General features: G+C 51.0%; 1 protein-coding gene across 1 annotated transcript; it reads left to right on the top strand.

The window, feature by feature from the left end:
* The first annotated feature begins 503 nt into the window (after positions 1–503).
* L3mbtl1 (L3MBTL histone methyl-lysine binding protein 1) lies at positions 504–26,898 on the top strand. The gene is made up of 21 exons (XM_032904908.1): positions 504–1,505; positions 1,844–2,058; positions 2,352–2,466; positions 2,630–2,777; positions 2,921–3,038; positions 3,689–3,770; positions 12,913–13,001; positions 13,487–13,591; positions 14,284–14,419; positions 14,748–14,839; positions 17,204–17,355; positions 17,754–17,830; positions 18,501–18,586; positions 18,747–18,857; positions 19,289–19,403; positions 19,754–19,853; positions 20,019–20,216; positions 20,324–20,373; positions 23,010–23,167; positions 23,646–23,708; positions 26,753–26,898. Exons 1-21 carry the CDS (start codon positions 1,370–1,372, stop codon positions 26,885–26,887), a joined length of 2,481 nt encoding a protein of 826 aa, XP_032760799.1. The 5' UTR covers positions 504–1,369; the 3' UTR covers positions 26,888–26,898.
* Positions 26,899–27,638: the final 740 nt, after the last annotated feature.

The following is a 27,638-nucleotide window of genomic DNA, read 5'->3' as shown; positions in this document are numbered from 1 at the left end:
AAGCCATACACGTAAAATAAAAGTAAATATTTCTAAGTGGTACAAACTCTTCAGCCGTGAGAAGCAAAACAACTGGGACTGAAATTTGGGGGACTCTGGATTACGAGTTTTACAAACCCATCTTGTTTTGTTCGACTTTGTCAACCTGTTTATACTCTTTTCATGATAGGCATCATAATATACTCTGCGTTTTAGGGAGGAAAACCTAGGAAATAAATGAACATTCAAGAACAGCGGGAGGGAGGGAGGGAGACAGGGAGGGAGGGAGGGAGGGAGGACACAAGGCAGCAGCCATTGCACACGACTTTACAAGTGGGCAGGGTCCATGTTACTGGCTGGAAGCTGCCAGGCTCCCTGGAGTTTCTGTCTGAAGGGAGAGAGAGGATAGCTCTTTGCTGAAGCCCTGCTGGTATCAACACGTCACATCCAGCAGTTACCAAAGCTCCCTGAGGTAGGTGCCATTACCATTTTTGTCTTATTTCAAACTTAAGAAACTGGGGCTCAGAGTGGGAACGTTACTTATCTGGAGTCACAGGTATTAAGTAAATGTGGAGAAGCAGAGAGTCTGATTCAAAACTCTGCCCTAAGCTTAGCCTCCTATCCCTTCCTTATCGTATACCCAGACGCCATTGCCAGGCGCTGCTAAGAAGCAGCTACAGTTCCTTCTCTCCTCCTCTCTCTCCACCAATCCCCCAACCTCTCTGCTGGATTTGAACACAGGACTCATGCATGCTAGGTAAGTGCTTTGCTAGTTGTGTCCGCAGCCTCTGGATCTTGTGCTGACAAGGTTTCACATGCCTGCCTTTCCCCATTCAGGTTTGTGGATTTGCCAAACAGAGGCTTCCGGGGTGGCTTTGCAAGCCCTCCGTTGGCCTAACCACCCATGGCTGTGCCTGGGTTTGGATGGAGCGGCGTACGGGGGAAAAACAAACGAGCAGCATCAGGGAAGACGTCACCTTCCACAAGGACCATTCCTATTTGGCTAGAGTAGGATATGGTTCATGGAGAAGCGAGGGACCAAGAAAGAAGTGAATTTGGACCTAGGCTGGCCTTTGTCACTGGCCAAAGCCAGACCTTGGCCTGAGTCACGTGTCCCATCACCCATTTCCATACACATAGTGTACACCTCACACATCTCACTACGCCCCACCCTCACAAATAAAGGGAGGGGAGGATGCAGGACCAGGCCAGAGTCCTAGCAATAACCTAGGTAAAGGCCAGGAGTCAGACCTGCTGCTGCTGGCGTCCTGAAACGTCTACTCAGAGATGAGACCTCTCTCTCTAAGCTGCTGGTGGTCAGTTTCTGCTCCGAGAAGCCTCCCTGTCCTCATCACAATGGTGGCTGTGCTTGGTTTGTAGACGCATCTGGATGGAGGGGCACAGTGACATGGAAATAATAAGGGCAGTGAAAGGGTCTGCCACGGGGGAGATCAACGTACACCTGTTGGCCAGAGACAGCGCAGGTTCCCACCCTCACCTGCCTACAACCACCTTCATCATTCCCAGTAAGTCAGGGTCAGGGGTCTGGAGGTTCCGTACTTACTCAAGTGGATAGTGGGAAGATGTTTTTCACTCTCTTTGTTATTGTTTTGTTTTTTCAGACAGGGTTTCTCTGTGTAGCCCTGGCTGTCCTCGAACTTGCTTTGTAGATCAGGCTGGCCTGAAACTCAGAGATTCCTCCTAACTCTGCCTCCCAAGTGTTGGGATTAAAAGCCTGTGCTACCATTCCCAGTTTTTTCACCTTTCTCTGTTTTTTACCTTGATACGCATGCGTGGGGCAGGAGTGAGGCAGGGTCACCGGGCTCATCTATGCTCTTTGTCTTATGTATGTATCTGTTTCTAGCCAATGCAGCTACCCTTGGTCTGCCTAGCACTGCCCTGGATGTGTCCTACCCCCGGGAGCCAGTCCACGTGGGCGCAGTGGAGCGAGTGGCTGGCAGCGAACCCGTCACAGCCACCATTCTGCCACAGCTGAGCACCGGACCAGGGACCAATAGCACAGTCAGGCTTCTGGATTGGACAGGGGTTTCTGCACCTTTAGCTGGGAGCGGCATGAGGGTCAGTCTCCATAAAGACTGGCAGCTACAGGGCGGGGCCAGGGGGCTTGAAGGCGGGACTTGAGGCGGAAAGAAGCTGAGACTCAGGAGACATCCTGGGACTGGACTTGGTGGCCCGGGGTAGGGGTGGGGGAGGTTGGGGGTGGTCGGAGAAGGGGTTCTGGGGCATGGACGGAGTCTTGAGGCCTCCTAAAATACTAGCTAGCAGAGCTAAATAAATAAAGCGTGGGTGACCCAAGGTATGGAGAGCTGAAATAAAGGTCCTAGCCCTCAGAACTTGGTTCTGCATCCCAGTTCCGGATAAACGAGTACGCAACACAGAACATGATCGAGGTAGAGCGGCCACGAAGCCCAGAGCAGCGACATGAGGGTGGCACGGCTGGAAGAGAAGCAGGCATCCAGCACCCTGGTAGGACTGTGCTTCCAGGTGCAATGCGTGGGTGGGTGTGGCTTGTGCTCCCAGAGGACTTGGTTAGATGGGCTCGTGACCGGATGTGGTCCTAAGTGCATGTGGGCGGAGCCTGAGTGTACTGTCAATGGGGGGAAAGACTGAGGCTCCCTGGCCCCAACAGATGTTCACAAGGACCCTCAAGAAGTCATTCCTCAGGAACCCTCAGTAGACGCAGGTTCTTGCAAGTGCCACACTTGTGGGCCACAACAAAGTATTAGTCTAGACGTTGGTTCATCCGGAGACCGGTGTCCTCAGCCTTTCCAGAAGCGGTAAGAACAAGGGCTTGCAGCTTTGCTTGTCCTGTTTTTAGTTCTTAAAGCCTCGTTCCGGTTCTGGGCTTAGGAGAATGTGGATACACTGGATGCTACTGAACGTATAGAATTTTTTTTCTCTAAGACCATTCCATTTGTAGGTCAGTCATAGTTGAGAACTCAGGCTGTACCATCGCTTCTGAGCTGATAAAACCCATGAAAAAGAGGAAACATAAGGAGTATCAGAGCCCGTCAGAGGAGTCCGAGCCGGAGGCCATGGTAAAAGGAGGGCCGCGGGGAGAGAAATATGAAGCGGAAACCTCAGTTTCAAATTCTTGTCAATCCCAGATAGGGGTCTGAGTCAAGAAGATTCCTGTTGCATATTTTAAGAGTCCATCTTGAATCAAGTTGTTGATAGACCTTAATAGAGGGAGAGAAAGGGAGGGGAGAGAGGAGAGAGGGAGAAAAAGAGAGAAAGAGGAGGGGAGAGAGAGGGGGGAGAGAGAGAGAGAGAGAGAGAGAGAGAGAGAGAGAGAGAGAGAGAGAGAGAAGAGAGAGAGAAAGAGAGGAAGAGAAAAAGAATATGATTCCTTTAGGAATATACAGGAAGATTCTCTTGAGCAGGTAAAAATCACAAAGCAGAACTGTTGATATACTCAGGTTTCCCCACCAGGAATGGGAATTGTAGTTCGATTATATAGCGAGGACTTAGGTATTCACATGAATCCCTGCCTCCCCATGGTACAGACTCAAGCAATGGATTGACTGCAGAAACTCTGTCAAGGACTGCACATACCCTAGAGGAAAAACTCTTTCAATTTCTGGCCTAACATTGGACCATAGAGTCAGGCAGGGGCCAGGGATCAGGGGCTGAACTTGTATCCCAACCCATGAGGACAATCAGCTGGCATCAGGCTTTCTCTTCACAGAAGCAAGGAAAAGGGAAAGACCCAGACAGAGAGCCCACCCCGGGCACCTCAGAGAACGAGGAGTGGAGCAGAAGCCAGCTGGGTAAGGCAGCCTGTGTGTGTTTGTTTATGTGAAGTGCTTATAGACTTCTGGAAGTGCGAGAGTGAAGGTGTGGGGCGTGGCTATGGTCGTATATGGTACATATGAGCACAGGCGAGTGTATATGAAAGGCAGTAAGGCCATTTGTAGTTTGATCATGAGCCCTACTAGGAAGTCTGGGCTCAGTATCTGGACTTGAGGAGTCATATGACATTACTTCCTTTTGGCGGGATTGGTAAGCCCACACTAGTCATTGGCCTGACTTTCCTATTTGGGCTCCTTTCCCGGTCTTTTGGTTCTAGGGAACCCCTCAGAGTTAACTTCTGCTCTCGGGCCCTGCTGTTAGTATTTCTATTGTCCCAGGTGACAACTGTCAACTGGGCCCAAGCAGAACTTATCAGACTAGTAGTCGTCATCAATGTAGTGATGTGTACGTCTTCTTCCCCCAACACTTAAACTCTATCAGCACTGGGCCTGAGTGTATTTATTTATTTCTAGTTTTATTACACCGAGGGGAGATGCATGTGCCTCAGAGCCTGTTGGGGATCGGAGGACAATTTTCTAGAGTCAGTTCTCTCCTTCCACCCCATGGGTCCTGAGGAGCCAATGATTGGTCATCAGACTTGGCCGCAAGTGCTTTTACACTGAGCCCATCTTGCCAGTCTGGGACCAAATCTGAGGTTGGCAGGATCACTGTGTCTTAAGCCTAGAATCTGGCGTGGAGTGGGTTCTCAGTGAATGTTCGTTCGGTAGGTGAACTGATGGTGTGTGTGTGTGTGTGTGTGTGTGTGTGTGTGTGTGTGTGTGTGTGTTGGTGAGTCCTTGTGGACCGTACCTCAGTTGCATGAGTTTTTTCCAACCTGGGGAGAACCAGAAGAGTGAGCCCAGAAGCACCATGTGCCACCTTTTCTGTGTACTCATTTTAAGGACAATGACAGGTGGGGCTTGGTGTTACACACCTTAAGTCCCAACACTTGTGAAGCATAGACAAGTCTCTGTGAATTTGTACTCCAGCATGGTCTACATATCAAACTCCAGGCCAACGATCTTAGTCACTGTTCTATTGCTGTAAGGAGAAACTGTGTCCAAGCCGATTCTTATAAAAAAGAGCCTTTAATTAATTGTGGGGCCAGCTTACAGTTTCAGAGGTTAGTCCATTATTATTGTGGTGGAGAGCATGCAAGCAGGCAGGAGGAGCTGGAGAAATGGCTCAGAGCTACATCCTGATTGGCAGGCAGAATGAGAGAGAGAAAGAGGGGGGTGGGGAGAGGTTGGTTGGGAGGGAGAGGGAGGGAGACAGAGACAGACAGAGACAGAGACAGAGAAGAGAGAGAGACAGAGGCAGAGAAGAGACAGAAACAGAGAGAGAGAGAGAGAGAGAGAGAGAGAGGGAGAGAAGTGGGGGGAGACAGAGGCAGAGAAGAGACAGGGACAGACAGACAGACACATACACACACACACAGAGGGGGAGGGCAAGAGCTGGGCCTAGCATAGGATTTTGAAACCTTAAAGCCCACCCACCCCTAGTGACTCACTTCCTCCAACAAGGCCACACCTACTCCAACAAGTCTACACTTCCTAATCCTTCTAATTTCTTCAAACAGCTCTACTTCCTAGCGACCAGGCATTCAAATACGTGAGCCTAATTGGGGCCACCCTTATTCAAGCCACCACACCAACCAAGGCTACACAGTGAGAGTGGTCAGCAGGTAAAGCTCTTCCAGACAACCTGGATTGAAGCGCCAACACCCAGAGGGTGACTCAGTCATCCAACTCAAGTTCAGAGGACCCAGCGTGCTCTTCTGGTCCCTGCAGACACATGATTTTTTTTATTATTATTATTAATTTTTTTTAAAAAGAAGTGATACTTGAGAACCTCGCTCTACAGTGCTGGGTCTAGCTGCAGAGATGTCCAGGCATTTGGCATTTGAGGACAAACCATGTCCAATCTCTCATTCCATACACATCCGGATTCATAATCTAGTGGCACTCTAGGATCGTCATCATGGCCTTTTCAGATTCAGAGCATCTTTCTCTACTCCTTTGTACTCACTCACTCACTTTATTTATTATTTATCAACTTATTTTTATCTTTTGTATTGCCAGAGATAAAATCCAGGAGCTCGCCAACCGAATGCTTTGCCTCTGGGCTATATACCCAGACACTTCTTATTATAGGCAAATATAGCTTGGTCAGTTATCTTCTAGCATTCATTTTTTGATATCTTCGCTTTTGTTTTTATTTTGCGGTTTTCTGACAGAATCTCTGCAACTGCCTGAGACTGGCGATCTTCTTACCTCAGCTTCCGAAATGCCGGGATTATGAACCCGTATGCTACCATATCCGGCACTGTTCATTTTTTTTTTTTTTATTTTTGTAGCCTGTTTTTGTTGGTTTTTTTTTAAAGATTTGTTTTTCTCTTGTGTATGTGGGTTGTTCTGCCTGCCTGTGTGCCTATGTATCACATGCGCAGAGTGCCCACAGGGACTAAGAGTGCCCATTGGATCCCCTGGGGCTGGAGTTATAGATGGTTATGAGCTGCCATGTATGTTCAGGGAACCAAGCCCAGATCGTGTGGAAGAGCAGCCAGTGTTCTCACGCTCTGAGCCCTCTCTCGTCACCTCTTGCCCATTCTTTATGTCTCCAGATACAAGTCCGAGGTAAATACAGATATTTTTACCTTATCTTTTCTTTTTTTTTTTAAATGATGCCTGTAGAGCTGATTATGTCCAGTTTATCTCTGGGAGGATTGTCGGGACAGGGTCTGTGTAACCTTGGTTTCCTAGAGCACGCGTGCGCTCGCGCGCGCTCTCTCTCTCTCTCTCTCTCTCTCTCTCTCTCTCTCTCTCTCTCTCTCTGTAGACCAGGCTGGCCTGGAACTCACAGAGACCCACCTGCCTTTGCCTCCCAAGTGCCGGGACTAAAGGTGTGTGTCAGCACACTCAGTCAGTCCATTGTGTTTAACGGTCAGTGCTTTTGGCATAGACGTTTATGGAGCACAGGGCTTTCACAGCTTTATTCAGCTATAATTCACACAGGCCACTGCCCATCTATTTGAAATATGCAGTTGTGGCACAGAATTGTATACAGAATCATGTGACTATCACCATTTAGACGTTTAAACGTCTCCCTCCAAAGAAATCCCCTGCCCATCAGTGGTCATTCCCCACAAGTCACTTTTATCCCCCAATAACCAGCAACCTACCTTCTACATGTATAAGATTGGCTTGCTTGGGACATTTCATTCAACGACCCCACTTACAGCGTCATACACATGGTCCTTTGTGTCCGTCTGGCTTCGATCTCTTTAACAAGGCCTAGCCATAGTTTAGTACACATGGGGACTTTATGCCCTTGGGCTAAGATTGCTCTGTGTCGGACTGTTATGCTCTCTCATCTGAATATTGTATACATTTTTGCATAGGTATATGCTTTCATCTACTGGGCATAAACCTAGGAGTGAAGTTTTCTTCTACACAATGACTCTGTTTATCATTTGGACAAATTACGGGCGGGGCTTGGTGGCACACGCCTTAAGTTTTCCAAAGTGGCTGTACTGTATGTAATATTATACCCCTGCCGGGATGTACAGGGATTCTGGCTTACTCCTGTCCTCAGCATGTGCTGGCGTGTGTCTGGTTTTCCCTCTTAGCCGTCCTGTGGGGTGTGAAGTGGTACCGCCCTGTTGTTTGGATGTGTGTTCCCAGTGACTAGTAAGCCATGTGTTGGACATCTCTTTATGCAGTCTGTTAGCCATTTACATATTTCCTTTGGAGAAATGTCTGCTCAGACCCTTGTTCATTTGTAAACTGGATGTAAGAAACTGATTCTATATTAAAATGCTATGGTGACATAGAACTGGGGAGGGGCTGAGAATATGAGTGTAGTTCAGTAGAGAAACCAGTCAGGATACCAACGACAGGGATCTCGCTTGCTTCTTGCTTGCTTTCTCTTCCTCTCTTCCTCTTTCTCCCCAATATCTTTCTTTCAAAATTCCCTTTGGTTTTTTAGGGCATATTTTTTCCTCTTTCGTTTTGAAGCAGGGTCTCCCTGTCTTTCCTCTCTGGCTGGCCCGAAACTTGCTATACAGACTAGGCTGGCCTCAAACTCACAGAGCCTCCTCTGCCTCTGCTTCCCTGGTGCTGGGGTTAAAGATGTGGACCAGCCATCCTGGCCCCTTTCTGTTTTCACGTCGTAACCTCACCATTCAGCCCAGCTTGGCCTCAAAGGAGTGACTCTCCTACCTCAGCCACTGAGTTTCTGAGGCATGTACCACTGCGTCCGGTTTTAGTGAGGTGTTTTTGTTTTTTGAGACAAGGTCTCACCCGTTAGCACCAGCTAATCTCCAATTCGCAGTTTTCCTGCCTCCAGTGTGGAGATCCCGAGTTACAGGCAGGAGCAGCCATACTTGGCTTAGAAATGATTTCTGACCTAGCTTAGAAACAATTTCCGATGATTTCTGTTTGCTTTCTGAAGCACTCATTCTGTAAGCCCAGGCTGGACTGGAACACAGTAAGCATCTCTGGCTGCTCTTGCTTTTACGTCCATGGAGCTAGGGTTACAGGTATGTGCCGCTGTGCTCAGATAGATAAACACTTTCTTAAGTCCTAATCTTGATGCAAAATTCTACAAACTCTTAGTTTGGGGGAGAAGATATTTCCCTGGCTTCATTAGCTTCTCACAATAACCCCTCAGTAGGAGCACGTTCATGAGGCAGTGCCCTCCTGACCTAGTCACCTCTCCCCACCCCACTTTTTATTAGACAGCGTCTCACTATGTAGCTCTTGAACGTTGAACTACTGAAGATTTTGTCTACTACGTATCAGGCACTGGCTAGGAGCTCGAGTTCAGAGTGAGCTGGACACCAAGGCTCACCCCAGGAGCTCACAGTTGCACAGACGGCTATGTAGATAAGCTGCTATCATGTAACAGTATGCCGTATTATATATCATTTAACAGTATGTTACATATCATATAACAATATGACAGGCATCACGTGCGGGGTCTGTAAATACAAAGCTGTTTCCCAGGACAGCCATGCAGTCCGTCATTCCATGACTCAGTCCGTCCCGTCCATCTGTCCTTTCTCTAGTCACATAACCAACACCTGTTGAGCATCTGCTCCTTGGAAAGCCCTAGCCAGATGCTGCAGCTGGGTCTGGGTCTTAGAAGGTAAGGAAAGTTAGGAGGATGGAAGAAAGTTGGGTGCTGGCTACTCAAACCAGAGGGCTCAGCCTATGCAGAGTCACAGACAGGAAGGCGTAGAAGTTCCCGATACAGTGTGAGCAGGAAGGAGTGGCTAGTTCACAGCGGCTTGGTGGGCTGTGGGCACATGTGTGGTTTTGTTCTTTAATAGGAGATAAGATATTTTGGGACTTTTTTTAAAGTCCTTCATATGCCAGAGTGGGGTGATACCCAGGGAGGGGCTCCCCCTTCTCAGAGGGAAAGAAGAAGGGGAACTTGAAGAGGAGCTGTGTGAGGGGAACTGGGAGGAGATGGGGGACTGATATCGGGAAGTACAGTAAATAAATAAGTGACTGAATGGAAAAGTCTTTCCTTTGGAGATATTTGGCAAGGGGATCACGGACTGGTTCAGAGCAAGGAGTAATGAGGAGACAGACTCAGGAGCTGGAGTCAGCAGGACTGGAGGATTCTGGGGAGTAGAGTGATGGACGGACGTACAGGCTAGGATCCTAGCTGGATGAATGGAGAGACTGCCACTGTCTGCGATAAACAGTACCAAAAGAACCACAGGCTTTGGTGCAGTCATTTCCAGGTTAGCTTTGACCAGGCTGAGCTTTCCAAGGGCATGTGAGGAAGCAGGAGCAAGCAAAGAACGTCTGGAGGATGAAGCACCCCTTCCTCTGGAGGCTGAAGCACCCCTTCCCCTGGAGGCCGGAGCATCCTGGAAGCTGGAGCTCCTTTGGAAGCTGGAGGGCATCTGTTCTACAGGTGACCTCTGTGATGCCTTCATACAAGTCATATAAATGCACCTCTTCTTCTTCACTATAGACGGCCACATGGCTTGGCAGGGAACCCAGCCTGGATGGCAGGCCCAGGAAGCCCCTTAGCCGGGCATCAGTGTATATTGATCGTGCAGCCACAGACAGGAGCCTTGGGACTTACTTGAGCTTGGGGATGAGACTAAAAGTTCACTGGGAGAAAGGATGCAGGAAACTAGAGGAAACCCGGGCTTGTCCAGAGAAGGAATCCAGCTATTACAGGGAGGTGTGGGAACCAGGCCTCGTTTTAGTGGCTGATATGCAATGCAATACAAGATCTCTTCTCTCATCTACGGAAAGGGTACGACCAGCCTTTCCTGTCTAAGAGTTGACTTTCTAAAAGAGGTGACGTATATGAAATCCCTGAAGCATCTCTCGACCCCCAGTTCCTGGCAGCAGACATGGCACACAGGTGGCTCAGCTAAATGGTGAAAGGACAAAGTGGTGGTGATAGGAGACGGAAGGCCGAAGGCCTGTTACATGCCATGCCAATGAGAGCATCACGTTAGCATTGGTGGGGGCCGTCGAGATGGTTCAATGATTAAACACAATAGCTGGAAGCCAGGAAGTGTTGGAATTCACACATGTTTAGTCCCAGCACTTGGGAGGTAGAGGCAGACAGACCTCTGAGATCCACGGCAGCCAGGGATACACAGAGAAACCCGTCTTGAAAACAAGCAAACAACGAAAATTAAAGAGCACTAACCCTCTTCCAGAGAACGACATGGCGACTCAACAACCATTTTTTAACTCCAGTCCCAGGGGATCTGACGCCCTCTTCTGGCCTCCATGGGCGCTGCACACATGTAAGACACTAATGTACATTGAAAAAAATTAAGTACTGGTGCAGGGAAGGAATTGATGTGAGGGGGGCTGATGAGGTAAGAGCTGACAGATCAACATGGTGCCTATGAGACGTGTCAGATGTGATGTGGCGTGGTGTGGACATCTTAGAGCTTGGCTCTATTGGAAGATGGGTAAAGGGGAGTGAACGCAGGACTGAAGTACCTAGGAGCAACAGAGGTATCTGAGGTAAAAATGCTGGCAAGTTCTCAGCCACTGACTCAGCTTATGCCGCAGTCCTGGGAGGGTAAGGCCAATGGGATGTTTTCTGAGAAGAAAGACCAGGGTGTTGTGAAGGGTTCGGCCATAGCAGCAGTGGTCTGGATAAAATAACGAATCAGACAGTGTGGTGTGGCATCCCAGTGAGGATGAGGGCGCAGCACCCATGGGATTAACCTGGCATCCTGAGCTCTGAGCTTGTTTCTTCTCGCCCCTGTTCAGTGAGTACGGATGAAACTGTGTAGAGAACAGATGGTCTGGAGGAACATGGTGGGGGTGTTACTCAGGACCAAGGATGATGCCCTGAAGAGATGTACACCAGATTTGGCATTGTCATCAATCTCTGAGAGAGTTTGATAGCTTGATTGATCATTTGTTGAACAAAATACTTGCCTTAGCCCAGTGGAGTCGGGTCTGTGGGAGCTGAAGGTTTGGTGCGGCCAACTAAGGAATTTGGGCAGCTGTACTGGCTGGTTGTGTGTGTCAACTTGACACAGGCTGGAGTTACCACAGAGAAAGGAGCCTCCCGTCAGGAAATGCCTCCATGAGACCCAGCTATAAGGCCTTTTCTCAACTAGTGATCAATGGGGGGAGGACCCAGCCCATTGTGGGTGGTGCCATCCCAGGTCTGGTAGTCTTGGGTTCTATAAGAGAGCAAGCTGAGCAAGCCAGGGGAAGCAAGCCAGTAAGTAACATCCCTCCATGGCCTCTGTGTCAGCTCCTGCTCCCTGTCCTGCTTGAGTTCCAGTCCTGACTTCCTTCGGTGATGAACAGCAATGTGGAAGTGTAAGCTGAATAAACCCTTTCCTCCCCAGCTTGCTTCTTGGTCCTGATGTTTGTGCAGGAGTAGAAACCCTGACTAAGACAGCAGCTGTAGAATAAACAAGTTCCACGGAGGAACAAATGTCTTCCTGAGCTAGCAAACCAGCGCAAGCTTAAATGACCCAAGGAGGAACTGGGTCAGTGGGTCAGTCTTGGGCAAGGATCCAGGAAGGATCAGTAACGTGACTCAAGTCTTGTTAGCACTTCATAAGGACCTCTTCTAGACCACCTATTACAAAATCCTCACAAACTCTCTAAGGCAGACAACATCACAAAGCTGGATCAATTTCCATAAGTTAGAGCCACCACCCCAATAAAAGCTGATTCTTATGAGTGGTTGGGTCTCTGATTGTGTGTGTCCTTCAGTGGAAGGCAGCTCAGCTGCGCTGGTCAGCCCACCTTTTGGTTAACTGGCTATCATAGCCTTTAAAGTGTCCTGCGCCTGGAGGCCAGGCATCTGCTTAGCAGAAAGACTCCCCCTCCCTCCTTCCCCAGGACTCTCTAAGACTCTGGGATATGAACAGGACCTGAACCATAGGTTCTTGAAATAATACATGCATATTTGTGTGCCTGTGTGCACGCATGTGCTTGTGGGTTTGCACACACTTGTGTCCATGAACGCATGTACTCATGACACACATCTGTGCTCACACTCAGCGTGCACATGTCTGGGAAGACTGTGGGACTGGTTCACGTACCGCAGCACACCAGCTTCTTACCCATATTTGTATGTCTGGTCCTGTTAGTACTTAGGAGAAAGGTTTCTTGTTTCTGTGGGTTCTCTCTTTCACTTCTTCCTCCCCTGTGTTCTCTCTCTCTCTCTCTCTCTCTCTCTCTCTCTCTCTCTCTCACACACACACACACACACACACACACACACACACACACACACACACACACACTTCTATATTTCCTCCTCTTCCCTTTGTGAGCACTATAATTAAGTCCTCCGGCTCAGGTCTCACCACTAATCCTCACCCAGTACGTGTCCAAGGACAGAGTGGCTGAGTCTTTGCGACCTTCGTTGTTCCATAATCCCAAGGGCTTCTGCTGACAGTAGCTTGAGGGTGAAGGAGGGACAAATAATCCTGTGACCTCACCTCAGGTCTGAGCCCCCCTGTGCCTGGCACTGTCCTAGCTGAGTGGGGCAAGAGATACACGTGGACAGTCAAAGGTTTGCTTGGAGGTTAAGCGAGAGCTCAGTCGGGGGAAACAGGTCCATGCCTCAGGAGCCAACTTGCCTCTCTTGTCTCTGCAGTGTCCAGTGAGAAGAAAGAAGACTGGTCCTGGGAGTCCTACCTGGAGGAGCAGAGAGCAGTCACGGCCCCAGTTAGCCTCTTCCAGGACGTGAGTTGGGCAGTCTGGGCCCAAGCAGAGTTTACCCTTTCAGTTCAGGGACTCACCACTAAGAGCAAGCCTTCTGGTGTTTTCTACTGAACAATCAATCCTTGATGCACTAGCAGCATGAAGAAGTCCAGAGTTGAAAAGGATGCACTGTAAGGAACTTTCTGGATAGGAAGAAATAGGGAGGTGAACTCTAAGCTCACCCCTCACCACCTGACTTGTGGATTCTAAGACTTTTGACCCAGTTCAGCACTGACCTCACCATGAGGCAGCTGAGAGGACCCTTAAGTCTAGCCCTGACCCAAGCCCTTCAGAAGAGTCCTGCAGCTCTCTCATCTTCTGGTGACCCCTGCAGGACAGAGCCCCAATAAGTCACCCTTTGAGATCAGCAAGGCAGATGGGGCCTAAAGACAGCCCCTTCACCCCAAGCCCACTAGGCAAGGATAAGGCTGGATGGAAGCTGGGTCCTCTCCACTCTGTGTTGACAGTCCCAGGCAGTCACCCATAACAAGAATGGCTTCAAACTGGGCATGAAGCTGGAAGGCATTGACCCCCAACACCCGTCCATGTACTTCGTCCTCACTGTGGCTGAGGTGAGCTGGAAATAGCACCCACCCTTGAACCTTGGCTGGGGGTGGGAAGGAGGGAGATGTAAGGGAGGCACTGGCCTGCCTCAGGAAGCCGGGACATCCAGGGGGATCCACTGGAATATAGGGAGATGGAAAAGTAAACACTGGAGAAGCCATGGGACACCACTATTACTGAATACTATAAGTTGTCTATGCTGGGGGCTTGGGGGCCATGTCAAAGATACAACAGGTGGGGATGATGTCTCAGATGGAATAAAGGTGCTCTAGGAAGGGAATCTGAGATGGGCATAGCCTTGGTACACCATGGCTTGCAGATGAAGACATTTTCCATGTGGCATGAGGGGTAGGAAAGGCACAGGAAGACCTACCTGCCACCCTCCTGTGCTAAAGCAGGCAATCCCAGATGCAGGCCAGGGACATGAGATAAGAGTGTGAGCATAGCCGGGTACAGTAAGAGGAGGTGGCAGAGAGACCCCAGAGGCACAGAGCAACCTGCAGTCCTTTCTTTCCACATCCAGTCTGGGGTTTAGGGAGGCAGGAGACTGCTCTGGAGAGTACCCACCCACCTTGCACTCAGCACTCAAGGAACCTGCTAGCACAGGATCCCCGAGGCCGCAGGCTAGACCAGGAGAGGTGAAGGAAGCAGGGGAGGCGCCTGCTGCCATTGGCCTGCCTCTGATTCTTTTTGCGGCCAGGTGTGTGGCTACCGCCTGCGTCTGCACTTTGATGGCTACTCTGAGTGCCACGACTTCTGGGTCAATGCCAACTCCCCGGACATTCATCCCGCCGGCTGGTTTGAGAAGACTGGACACAAGCTGCAGCCTCCCAAAGGTAAGATCTCCCTGGGTTGGTCCCTGGAAGGCAGTGAGTCCCAGAGCCATCCCCTCCTCCAGGTCACCCTGCAACCCGCTTGGTTTTTCGTTGTTGTTTTGTTTTGTTTTAATCCTAGACGCAGGGCAGTCTCTCCTTCCTGTTCTGATACAGCTCCCTCTGAGGCTTTTCTAAACCCCTTAAGTGCTCACCAGGTCTGTCTTCCTTTAGCAGAGGGTCCCCGAGGGTTTGGGGACCTCAGACCTGCCTGCTTCTACTTCATTCGGGGCCCTCACCATGGCCCAAGCCTCTGCAAGGTCTCTGTCCCTCCCCCCCTCGAGGGGCCCAGGTTACAAGGAGGAGGAGTTCAGCTGGAGCCAGTACCTGCGCAGTACGAAAGCTCAGGCGGCCCCCAAGCACCTGTTCGTGAGCCAGAGCCACGTGAGTATCATGTCACGTGAGTAACACGTGAGCATCAGTCCGGAGGCCAAAGGCAGTGCAGCCGGCCAGGGAGAGCTCACTCAGCCGAGTGGAACTCAGCCCAGTTCTGGTTTCCACTGGTTCAAGAAAGACCAAAGCCAAAATGGGGGATGCTGGTGATGTCTTTCCCCCCCCACCCCCCCTTCATCCTGTCTTCATCCATTTTTAAATTACCTTTTTTTAAAAATCGTATCTTGTGTGTGGGATGCACATGCCGCATAGCACACGTAGAGGTCAGAGGACAGCTTGTGGATGTGGGTTTTCTGCCTCCAGACGTGGATCCAGGGATTTGAACTCTGATTGTGTGGCTTGAAGGCTGGTGCCCTAACCCCCTGAGCCATCTCACCAGCCCTCATCCATTTTCCGTTGCTATAAAAAAGTATCTAAACCTGAATAATACAGAAAGAAAGGAGCGTCGTTTTGTCCTGGGGCTTCAGAAGAGGAAGGTCTATGATTAGGTAGCCCTTTCTGTTGAGCCTCTGAGGAGGCTCCGTGGCAGGTGACCCTACACTGTTGAAGACATGTGTGGAAGAGATCACAGGAGCCAGAGGCGGTTAAGCACAAGCTTGCTTGCTTGCTTCCTCTCTTTTCTTCCTAACTTCCTTTGTTTTCTTTTTCTTCCTTTGGGTTTTTGTTTTGATTGGTTTTTGAGGGTTTTGTTTTTGTGGGTTTTTTGTTTTGTTTTGTTTCTTTTCTTTTTTTTTCTTTTCTTTTTTTTTTCGGAGCTGGGGACCTTGTTTCTGTTTTTGTTTGGTTGTTTGTTTGTTTTTTGAGATAGTGTTTCTCTGTGTATGTATCCCTGACAGTCCTGGATCTCTCTCTGTAGACCAGGCTGGCCTTGAACTCGGAGATCCAACTGCTTGTGCCTCCCAAGTGCTGGGATTAAAAGTGTGTGTGCCTCCACTGTCTGGCTCAAGCTTTTTTTTTTTTTTTTTTTATTCTCTCTCTCTCTCTCTCTCTCTCTCTCTCTGTGTGTGTGTGTGTGTGTGTGTGTGTGTGTGTGTGTGTGGTCTGTGCTACATATGCCAGTCAGTACCTATGTGCTACACAGCCCAGAAGAGGGCATTGGAACCTGGAGCTAAAGTTACAGACATTTGCAGGTCGTGGGTGCAGGAATCTGAACTCCAGGCCTTATGACCAAGCAGCAAGCACTCATAATCACCAAGTCATCTCTAAAGCTTGCTTTCTATTCTTTCATAAGGATCCAATCTCTCAGTGACCAGCCAGGGTCCTCCAGTCCCCTTCCAGCCCAGAGCCCTTTAGGGGACACATCTACGCCACAGCACCCTCTGCTGGCTGCACAGCCTGGACACTGACTGGTCTCTGCTCTCTGATATTCATCCTCTGCTTTGCTCTGCTGCTTAGTGCCTATGGTCAGAGTCAGTCCTGGCAGCACTCGCTCGTTCTCCTTCCGTCTCTGACCTTCCCACTAGCTCGCCTCCTGTCCTTAACCTGCTGAGAGGCAGGTGTCAGGGAGCCCGTTAGCAGTTACATATCACACAATCCCAGACAAAGGGTCTGAGAGCCCCCACTGAAATTACTTCCACACTGGGGGCTGGATGTACAGCTTAGGAGTAGAGTGCCCTCCCAGATGACCATATGGAAGGGTCAGGGACTCCACTAGGCTGTTCACAGGGCCATTTACTCTCCCATTCCAGTCTGGCTCCAGAGGCTATAGTTGGGGAAACAGGTGATTAATAGGGTCCCACCTCCTACCCATTCCCTAACAGGGAATGCAGTTGTTTTTTTTTTCTTTTTTTTTTTTTAAGTCAAACTATTTGAATTCAGGCCCTGCCATTAACTGGCATTGTTTCTGGACCACAGTTGTCACTTCCTTCTAAAAGGAGATGTTTGTGTTGGCCATCTTGGAAGACAAGGAAGGTGCTGTTTTTCAAAGCTTTTGCTTGGCTGTGACAACTCCCCAGACAATACTAGCGCTTCCCACTCCTTGTACCCTTCGGGGATGGAACAGGTGCCTCCTTCCCAACCATCCCATGACCGCCCCAGCTGCCTCGGACATAAAAGCAAGGCTTGCCCAGGTAGGGGAGACTTGTCCTCAGCCTGCCTGAACTTTTGGGTAAATACATCCCCTCAGCCACTTACCTTCTCCCACGAGTCAGCCTTCGATGATCATTGCACTTGGAGGACAGGAAGTCCCTGAGTGGCCCAGAGAAACCTTCTTCGTTCCTGACCTGTTTCCCGCTTGTGTCCATTTCCCCCTCCCAGGCAATCCTTTTAGAGAGCCTGTTTCTGTGTTTGCCAGGTGCTCTGGGCTAGCTTCAGCTGGCCTGGCCCTGGCTGTGGCAACCCTCTCCTTGCTCCTAGAGTCCTCCGCCGGTGGGCTTCCAGGTGGGCATGAAGCTAGAAGCTGTGGACCGCATGAACCCATCCCTCGTCTGTGTGGCCAGCGTGACCGATGTGGTGGACAGCCGCTTCCTGGTGCACTTTGATGACTGGGACGATACTTATGACTACTGGTACTGGGGCCTGCTGGGGAGGAGACCCCAGGGGCTGGAGGCAACTTCTCTAGGACCTTGGACAGCATGTGGCTCCACCTACCCACTCCTGATATTTAGATCTCGTTCCAGATTAGGAGAGGGGGTTGGTAATGAGTGAGCTGTCCCGTGTATCTGAGTGTCATGGGCTATTTCATCAGGAAATACCTTGGTCTGGATGTGCACATCCCTTCATGGATCTCCACTAGCTATTCTGGTGTGCTAGAGTTTTCAATCAATGTCATTTTCTGACCCTGTGTCAGCCGCCTATCTCTCATACCGAGAAGGTGGATGCAGAAATCCTTAATACCATGCTGTGAGAACACCAGACTCAGCCTTCCCCACTTGTCCTGAGACGATGACGTACTCTTGGGTTTCAGGTGTGATGCCAGCAGCCCCTACATCCACCCAGTAGGCTGGTGCCAGAAGCAAGGAAAGCCCCTCACCCCTCCACAAGGTGAGGTTGCTGCCCAAGCATGTGTCCTTCCCAGGCCTCTCTCCCTTCATCTATTGACACGTTAGACGTGTTCCGCCTACCTCATTAGTAGGCCCTTCAGGATCAGAATAGGGGGCAGATAGGGCCTGGAGCCTTGACTTTTTGGGGTCTCAGAAAAGAAAGTTAGACGACTGCCTTAAGCAGGCAGGGTCTCAAGCAAAGGCCCTGTGTTCTTCCTCCTAGGACTGACACATGCCCAGGGGCAGCAGAGGTTTGCATAGGAGCAGTAGGGTCGGGAGTAATGGGAGCTAGGATTCCAGCACCTCTGAGCTCTTGGGGTCTTGTGTGCTTTTTCTCTCCAGGATCCATCTGCCCCAGGAGCCCCATGTGAACAGCTAACTGTGGTCACATGAGGGAGGTTTCTTCCCCCAGAGTCTCTACCCCTTCTGTATTCCTTCATTTGTTGTTGTTTTGTTTTCGAGGCAGGAGTTTTCTGTGTAGCCCCAGCTGTCTTGGAACTGGCTTTGTAAACCAGGTTGGCCTTGACCCACCTGCCTCCGCCTCCCAAGTGCGGGAATTAAAGCTGTGCACTGCCATGCCAGGCTTCCCTCTGCGCTCTTGATGCTGACTGGAGATGCAGAGTTCCTTGAGTCACATGGCTGGCTCAGATACTGTTCTCGCCCTCCTCTAGACTACCCAGACCCTGACAGCTTCTGCTGGGAGAAATATCTAGAAGAAACTGGGACCTCAGCTGTGCCCACTTGGGCCTTCAAAGTGGTAAGTCGACTTTTGCCCTCTCTAGAACCGAGCTTAGGAAGCTGTGGTCCTGTCAGTCAGCCAGAAGAGGGCCATAACCAAGACAGTCTCCCCTGTAGCTCTCGGAGCCTCAGATCTTCCAAGCTGAGCCTTAGCCTGGAAAGCTCCTGTCTCCCTACAGCGACCCCCTCACAGCTTCCTGGTCAACATGAAGCTGGAGGCTGTAGACCGCCGGAACCCAGCACTGATTCGGGTAGCCAGTGTGGAGGATGTGGAGGATCACCGGATAAAGGTGGCTCTGGGACCCTAGGCTGGGGACGGGGTGGACAGGTCAGTGGGACAGGAATTCTACAGAACATTTAGAGATCAAAGTCATAGCATGAGATAGAATGCTGAAGACCCCAGATTACATTCTTTTCTTATCTGTGATTTGCTTTTGTGGGCTTGGGTAGGTCCCTTTGCCTCTCCAAGCCAGTCTTACCGTCTGCAAAATGGGTCTAGCAGTTCTCGTCCTACACGAGGACTGGGTGGAAATGATGATATTTTAACCAGTGAAGCACTGAGACTACACGGCCAAAAACAGTTACCATGTAGGCGGTCTCTGTATTCTTCCTCTCCAAGATCTTGGCCCGAGCTTGGAGAGAACCCCTGAGCCCAGCCAACCTCCTGACTGAGCTGGGCTCGGAGAGCAATACCTGACCCCCGAGGGCCTTTCTCCCCCAGCTCCACTTTGATGGCTGGAGTCACAACTATGATTTCTGGATTGATGCTGATCATCCGGACATCCATCCTGCGGGCTGGTGCTCCAAGACAGGACATCCCCTGGAGCCTCCTCTCCGTGTGTACCCCCTGCCCCCAGGGAACGGGTCTCTTTACCATTCTATCAATCTCTGACAACCCTCCAGGGCTCCAGAGCCCGCAGGGAGCCTGGATGCCTATCCCCCTACCTAACACCCAGGACTTCCTGCTACACTAAACCAAGGCATGCCCACAGGCCCCAGCAAGAGCCAAGCCTTCCTTCTCCACTGATAGCTGACGCTGAGTGGCAAGAATGGCACAGCTTGGCTCTGGGCCTGGTCTCCAAAGAACCAGTTCTGAGTACCTTCCCCCGACATAGAAACTCTTGCTTCCCTATCCCATTCCCCTGTCTCCAGGACTCTGTGCCAGCTTCTCTTTCTGCCTGTGCAGGGCCCAGAGAGTCCAGCTCTGCCTCCCCTGGGGGATGCCCCCCTCTCAGCCACAGGAGCCCACCCCACACAAAGACCTCCAAGTATAGCTTTCACCACCGGTAAGTAAAGTCACAGGTGAGGCCCAGAGGCAAGCAGGTGTTGTTCAGGGAGACTCTTTGTAGAGTGTGACCCATCAGCGTTCCCCAGGACCTGAACAGGGCCAAGGTGAGGGAGGCTCTGTAGAGACTCTTGGGTCCACCCAACTAAAGCCTTCGTCTCCCCAGGAAGTGCCCCACTCCTGGCTGTGACGGCTCCGGCCATGTCACTGGTAAGTTCACAGCTCATCACTGCCTCTCTGGCTGCCCACTGGCTGAGAGGAACCAGAGCCGGCTGAAAGCGGAGCTGTCCGACTCAGAGACCGCAGCCAGGAAGAAGAACCAGTCTAATTTGTCCCCAAGGAAAAAGCCTCGCCATCAAGGCCGGTGCGGAGGCCAGGGAGTCAGGTCCTGGGCTTCACGGGTGTGGGGCCTCATAGCTTCTTGAGGCAGCCACTGATCCTCTGCTGCGGCCCTGGTCCCTCTCTCTCCAGGATTGGACGCCCTCCAAAGTATCGCAAGATGCCAGATGAAGATTTCCAAGGTGAGTATAGGTGCCCTGCAAACGGGTGCACGAAATACCCTGTGATTGATGGAATCCAACACCAGGGTGCCAGGGGGAAGGGAGCTGGGGAAGAGGTTGCTGTTCTGAGATTTTGGGGTGTACAGTGCCATGGCAAGAACACAGGATGAGGCCTTGAGGGGCATCTGTTCCTACGGACCTGCTAGAAGTCTTTACAAATGGCAAGAAGGGGGACAGCGCTGTATTTCCCCATGGTGGAGCCACGGCCCTGCTGGTTCTTCTGTGATTCAGGGCTTCCTCAGGAGACCGTGGCTGTCAGTTGTGTGTGACCTTGAGCAAGTCGCTGGGCATCTCAGCACCTCCCTTTCCTCACTTGAAAGCATGGTTAGCGCCTACCTTTGTAGCGTCAGTGGCTGAAACAGTGATGGTCACGGTTTACATCCCCAGGCTTCATCCACCCTCTCTAGCTCTCCAGCCCCCTGCACTGTGCCTAACCGAGGAGGGTTGGGAGGTTCAGAGGCAAAATCATTTGCTCGGGGGCATTCACCTTTCGAGGGGCAGAGCTGGGGTTCACACTTGGACCAGACTTGTGCTCCATGGCGTCAGGCTTAAAGCACTGTGCCCTGATGTTGTGTCCTTGCCTGGGCCCCTTGGATCCGTTTCCATGGATCTCTGTAACAGAGTAGAACACACCCGGTGGTCTACAGAGCAGGCATTTATTTCTCTTGGTTCTGGACACGCAGGCAAGGCGTCTGGATGGGTATCTTGTCAGACCTTTCTCCCTGGCCTGCAGACCACTTGTACCTCCCCCTCCTGGTCTGTCTTGTGTGATCCTCCCAGGCACCTCGTTGTGTATCCAGACACCATTGTGAGTGTCGTGTCGTCAGCCAGATGCTGAGGATGCTAACAGCCCGTTGTGTGGTGTTAAAGTGTTCAGCTCTCCTTAGCAGGCTAGCCCGGGGACAGGCTATGCCCCTCTTCTAACTGTCATGGTGCACCTGATCAGCTCCCAACTGCAGGACTACATTCTAACCACCAGAGGGCACGTCCTGATTGCTGAATGTGGACAGTACTTGTTCGCTCGTGGGGGGTGTGTGTGTGTGTGTGTGTGTGTGTGTGTGTGTGTGTGTGTGTGTTGGGGGGTTGTACACGTGTGTGTGCTTTTTGCCATGATGTGCACATGGAGATCAGAGGTCACTTCATAGTGTAAGTCTCTCTTTCTACCTTGTTAAGGGTTTGGGGGGTCCAATTCAAGTTCTCGGGCCTTCTCAGCGAGTACCTTAAGTACCTTTACCTGCTAAGCCATCTCACCAGCTCAGAAGTCAGTCTCTCCAATGGTTGTAGCTGTGGCCCAAAGGAGAGGAAAAGGCCCAGGACTCACCCAACCCCTGAGACATCTCAGGGACAAAGCCTAGGTGTCTCACCTCCATAGAGGGCTCCCTACTGCACCAGCAGGCCTTTAACCAAAAAGGGACACACTGGCCACGACTAACCCTTCTAGGGGAGATTCCTCACACATCCATGGCAGACCTTGATATAGGTTCTGCATGTGCATGGGACCGGGCACATCTTTCCCCCCTGTGAAAGGACCTTTAGGCTCTGTGGAAAGATAGTTTTTAAAAAATGCTGTAAGTGCTCAAGAGAGTCTAACTCCGCCGTGAGGACTAAGGTAGGACCCAGGGTATCAGAAAGGGGTTTGCATGGAAGAGAACCTAAATTATGGCCAGGCAAGGGAGGCATAGCCATTGGGTCATAGCAGGCCATCAGTCACGGGCACAGCTCCTCAGTGCTGCTTAGGTGAGCAGTGCACGGGCATGGGCCAAGACGCAAGGACTGGAAGGAGTGACAGTCCAGGCCATGGTTGAATCCAAAAGGCCTAGGGTGGAGATGTGAGGAGTCCAGAGGCTGAGGCTTAGGGACCGAGGTGGAGAGGAATGGTCTGTAGCAGGCAGGGGCTGCCGTAGGGAATATGGCACCAGAAGGGCTATATTCTGCAACCAGAATTAGTCACAAGCACTAAAAAGAGAGCAATTATCCTGAACTCTGGACTAAGGCAGAGTAAGGCCTGCAGGAAAATGGCCTCCAATTCCTCCTGGACCTGCTGGAAAGGATGGGTTCTTGTTGTCAGCAGATGAATTAAGGTCCAAGGGATGAGTGCCTGGCCTGCTAAAGAGGAAGCCAAGCAGAATAGCATCAGTCACCTGACCCACGGGGCCAGGGCTTCTGAGCAGATCAGAAAGCAAGTGATAGGCAGCCCAGGGTTGGGAGCTGATAAGAACTCATTCTCTAGGGCCAGAATCACCCTAGGCTAAGAGAATTGATCAGAGTTCAAAAGGATTTCAGAAAGGACACATGGAACCCATCTCTGACGTCAGGGATGAGATCTTTAGACACTGGAGACTACTTGAGGCCAGCAGCTCCAAGAGAGTGTCCTCACAAATCCCAGGGTCCTGGGGCCACTCTAGACAGTGGGTGCTGAGGTCTAGGAGCAGTCAGTCTATTTGCCCAGCAGGAATAAGCACCACGTCACCCATGTGGCTCCACGGGCTTTCAGAAGGGGCCATGGCTTGTCTGTCGACCAGCCAGTGTCCCCCGTGACACAGATGCGAGCCGTCCCTACTTCTGCCTGCCCATCATGTTCTGCTTCTGCCTTCTAGCCCTCCCTCCCAGTGTGGTACACCAGTCCCTCTTCATGTCCACCTTGCCGACCCACGCTGACCGCCCACTGTCTGTGTGCTGGGAGCAACACTGCAAGCTGTTGCCAGGAGTGGCAGGTATCTCAGCCTCCGCAGTCTCCAAGTGGACCATCGAAGAGGTACAGAGCCCTTCCTCAGCTTCCTCCCTCCTCCTTCCCCTTCCTCCTTCCTTCTCCCTCTTCCTTCCTCCTCCTTCCTCCTCCCTCTTCTTCTTCTCCACCTCCTCCTTCTCTTCCTTCTTCTTCCTGCCCCAAGTCTCCCTCTAAACCACACCCTCACAGGAGTCTCAGGCCAGGGCCTGCTCATATGGAGCTGCATACCACTCCCAACCTGTGCTCACCCCTCCTAGCCACAGTCCTTTGAGCTGCCCAGCAAGGCTGACCAAAACAGGCCCCTTGTGGTGGATAGACAGGGGGCCTCCTGTCAGCCATGCTTTAAGGAACAAGGGGCCTTCCCTCGTGTGCCATAAGACATGAGGATCCCCGAGGCTGATAAGAAAGAACTTGCTGGCATAGTTTAAGGGCACCAAGACCATGTAGTCTCTACCCCTCCCCTAGCTCTCATCCCCTGCTCAATACATCTCCCTTGATTTCCAAGGTCTTTGGCTTCGTTCAGACCTTGACGGGCTCTGAGGACCAAGCGCGCCTCTTCAAAGACGAGGTAAGGTACAAGTGCAGAGTGACAGAGATGAAGTCACTGCCACTGAGCCGACAAGAAACCGTTACCAGCATTACCTGAGCCTGAGAGAGGCTCTGACCAATCATAGTCACCCACGTCTGTGGGAGGAGTCTTGTAGGGACTGTGGCCTAGCTTGGGGATACTGTGTTCAGATTCCCTTTGGGAAGGAATCTGTTGGCTCTTATGTTCTCTGCCTGGGCTGTTTGAACCAAAGCATTTCACAGATTGGGGTGCTGGGGAGAGAACACAGCTACCCCACAACTGAGCCACATGCCTACATACCACTGAACCCAAAGCAGGTATCGGGGTGGCACAGGTGTAGGCGTTTGCTGGGGAGTCTAAGGCACTAAAGCACCCCCAGAGCTTAGGAAAGATATAAAGCCGTGAGTTACAGGGAAGAGAATGCCAGGTTTGAAGGCAGTGGGCTGCAGTCCTAGCCCTCCCAAGTTGAGCATCTTGTCTCCAAGCACACCTTCTCCTATTTTTATGATGGAGGTAGAGCAAGTGCATTGAGGGCTGCCTTGTAAGTCATAATGAACTTTGGAAAGGAGGAGTCTTCACTGCAGTCGATCTAGCATGTTCCCTGGCACGTGTGTACTGTATCCAGCAGCATTACAGAGTCAAATAGAAACCCCACCACTATACCAAAAGCCCAGTATGGGGGAGACCTCGATAAGTGGTAGTCTGACTTTTTGTGTGCAGTTGTCCTTAAATAAAGAACTTTATTTGTGACTCTCTTAATTCGTAGAGTTTGAAACTGGAAAGAGCCTTTGAGTATGTTTAAGGCCTCCTTCCAAAACAACGGAGGCTTTCCCCTATGGCAGCAGTGTGGTCTCTGGTCTCAGTGCTGGTCCTGCCCCTGTTTTGCCAATCTTACTTACACTCTCTGGGTGTCCAGACTGACTCCTGTTTCTAGAACATGCTGACCAACACGGAGTAATGCACTGAGCTCCTTCTCCCTGGGATGGCTCTTTTTTTTTTTTTTCCACTCTTTCATTTTGCTCGGGGTTTGGTTTGGTTTGGTTTTGGTTAAGACCCAAGCTTCTTGCACACTAAGACTGTCCTTTACCAGTGCTCAGTAGCGATGGCCTCCATCCACCCACTCCAGATGACCAAGGCGAATAGCCAGTGCCACACGTTTTATGAAACACGGGGACTCGAATCCACTTCCGCCAAGACAGAACATCCCTCCGCCCCTTCTAGTCAGGCCTCACGCCAAACTGTAACCACTGTGGATCGCCACATTTCTTTAGCGCTGTGGAGTTATAGCGCTGTAGACTGGCTTTGCCTGTTCTTGAACCGTGTGAGCAGGACCAGACAGGAGGTGCTCTGTGGGCCTCTCTTTGTGCCCTGTAGTGGAGGGGAGGGGTGTTGTGTGATGCTGCCTATACTCAGAGTCTTTTTTCCATTTAATTCTCGGACGGCAGCTCTCCTGTTCATGGACATTTAAATTTCCCCCTCTGAGTCCCTTGCCTTAGACAACCCCCTGCCCCTACCGTCTTCACCCCACTACCTCCTCACAACTGCTTACTCCGTCTGTCTTGGGGGTGAGGTCGTTTGAAGTGGATTACAGGCATCACAGTGTTTCACCCCTGACCACTGTGACTCTTTTCTATACAGCCCTGTTATTGTGCAAACGATCAGTGCTGCCTCCTCTCACCGTCCATGCCCTGCCTATCCCCACGTTTCCTGTCACCTCGGAACATTTTTAAAAATCATTCTTGAGCCAAGTAAGGCCCCATATAAATTATTTCAGGTGTTTTATAGTCCTTCAATATCTCCCATTCTAGGATACTATTCTATTCTATTCTATTCTATTCTATTCTATTCTATTCTATTCTATTCTATTCTATTCTATTCTATTCTCTCTCTCTCTCTCTCTCTCTCTCTCTCTCTCTCTCTCTCTCTCGTGACATTTTTAAAAGTCTAGGAGTCAGAACCAGCAAGTTGGCTAAAAACCATGTAAAGGTGCTTGACACCGAGCTTGAGGACCTCAGTTTAATCCCTGAGACTCCCAGGATGGGAGGAGAGCGCTGACTCCCACATGCATGCACACACACACCCAACACTAACATCCACACTCGCACGTGCACAGAATAGATAACTTTAATAGAAAAAGATTTAAAGCTAGAAATCAGATCCAAAGGCGCGTTTGCATCTAAGTGTTCTCTGTCTCTCTGATTCGGGGGCAAGAATAGGTCAGAGGTCACAGTGGACGCTGTGCGATCGATCGCCCTCACAATCCAGTGTCTGCCCAGCTTGCTTTTAGCCCTGGGATTAGCAGGTGGGTGGGTCCCCATGGGCTGCTGTGGGTCTCTGCTGTTTCTGTTTTCCTTCGTCTTGGCTCTGTTTTGGCTTCGGGCATTTCACAAATGCTAGATCACATGCGTAGATATGGAGGCTGTTGCCCAGGTTACAAAATGAGTCCAGGCAGCATTTTTGAAGCTGATGACTAATGAATGAAGCTGCTCAGACCAGGAGCCAGGCTGGCTCCCGGGGCGGGCGTCTGACCTGTGCAGCAACATCCTGGGGCCCTGTGCTCAGGAGAGCCTGGCAGTTGGCTCTGTGCTCGGCTATATTTTGAAATCCGTGCTAACTTTCAGACAAGGAGCTCTGAGTTTTCGTTTGGTAGCAAGCCCCACCACTGTGTCAGCAGCAACTGGTTTCTCGAAGCTACTGTGTGTAAGAGCTCCAGACGGTTTTCCAGTGTAGATGCTGACACAGACGAGTCAGAAGAAAGACAGAGAAAGCCTGTATGTGTGTGACTCGGGGACCAGGCTTCTTGCTTTCCTTCTCCGTCCCCATTGTTGTCTTCCTTCTCTCCTTTTTCCCTCCTTTGTCCTTTCTCTTTGCCCCCCTCCTCCTCCCTTCCCCACCTGCCACATGCCCTTTCTCCCCTCCCCATACTTCCCGTCATATCCGTCATATCCGCCTCTACCTTCCTTTCACCTCACCCCCATACCTGACCTCCCCCACATGCCTTCCCCCGCCCCTCCGATCGCCTCCTCACTCTCCCACCCCCTCAGATGATTGACGGCGAGGCCTTCCTTTTGCTGACACAGGCGGATATTGTGAAGATCATGAGTGTCAAGCTGGGCCCAGCTTTGAAGATCTATAATGCCATTCTCATGTTCAAAAACAATGACGATGTCTTTAAGTGACTGACGGGGGGGTGGGGTGGAACGCTCCTCCCACCCTCGCTGGGCTCCCTCTGCAGATGGTGCTTCTCTCCCAACTTGAGTTCTGCACCCCTGCCCTCACTGTCTGACTAGGTGTATGGGAGCAGAGGAGCCCGGGGAAGAGGATCTAAGCCCTCAGTCCTGGAGTTCATTTGTCTCCAGTTGCCCCAGGGAGGGTGTGACTAAACTGAGGCCTGGCTGACAGAAAGGGCTGCACGTATCCTGACTAGGGCAGTCCACATCCTCAGCCACCTTGGTTATCGTCTTAGGAAATAGAAGGACATGGTAGGCAGTCTCTATTCAGACCTATGTCCTTCTTGGCATCTCGATGCCCTTTCTCCTCCTCGGACCCTCTCTTCCTATTAAGAAGTGACCATGACCTTGGCATACGTATTTACACATGAAAGGTGCCTCTCCCTTTCTGCTGGTAGCTGTGTACCCTTGCTCCCCATTCATGGTCCAGCCAGGCCCCATGGCTCTTCCCCTGTAGATGCTTAAGTCTCAGAAATATGGGAGCTTCCTACTAGGAGCCTCTGGCTGTCTAGGCAGAGATTCAGAGCCAAGGCACCTTCCGGAACACATTCAGTTCAGGATCACTGAGCACTGAAGTGGGCATACGGAGAGAGCAGATGGTTAGAGCCCCTGTCATAACAAGCAGGGGCTAAGTCCCCTGATGCTTTCCCTGTTGGGTGTGAGGAGAAGCCTGGCCTGATTAGCAGTCCAGGCTAGGACG

Source organism: Rattus rattus, chromosome 5 (genome assembly GCF_011064425.1).
Source record: "Rattus rattus isolate New Zealand chromosome 5, Rrattus_CSIRO_v1, whole genome shotgun sequence".
NCBI classification, from domain to species: domain Eukaryota; kingdom Metazoa; phylum Chordata; class Mammalia; order Rodentia; family Muridae; genus Rattus; species Rattus rattus.
This window is presented reverse-complemented; position numbering and strand designations above follow the sequence as displayed.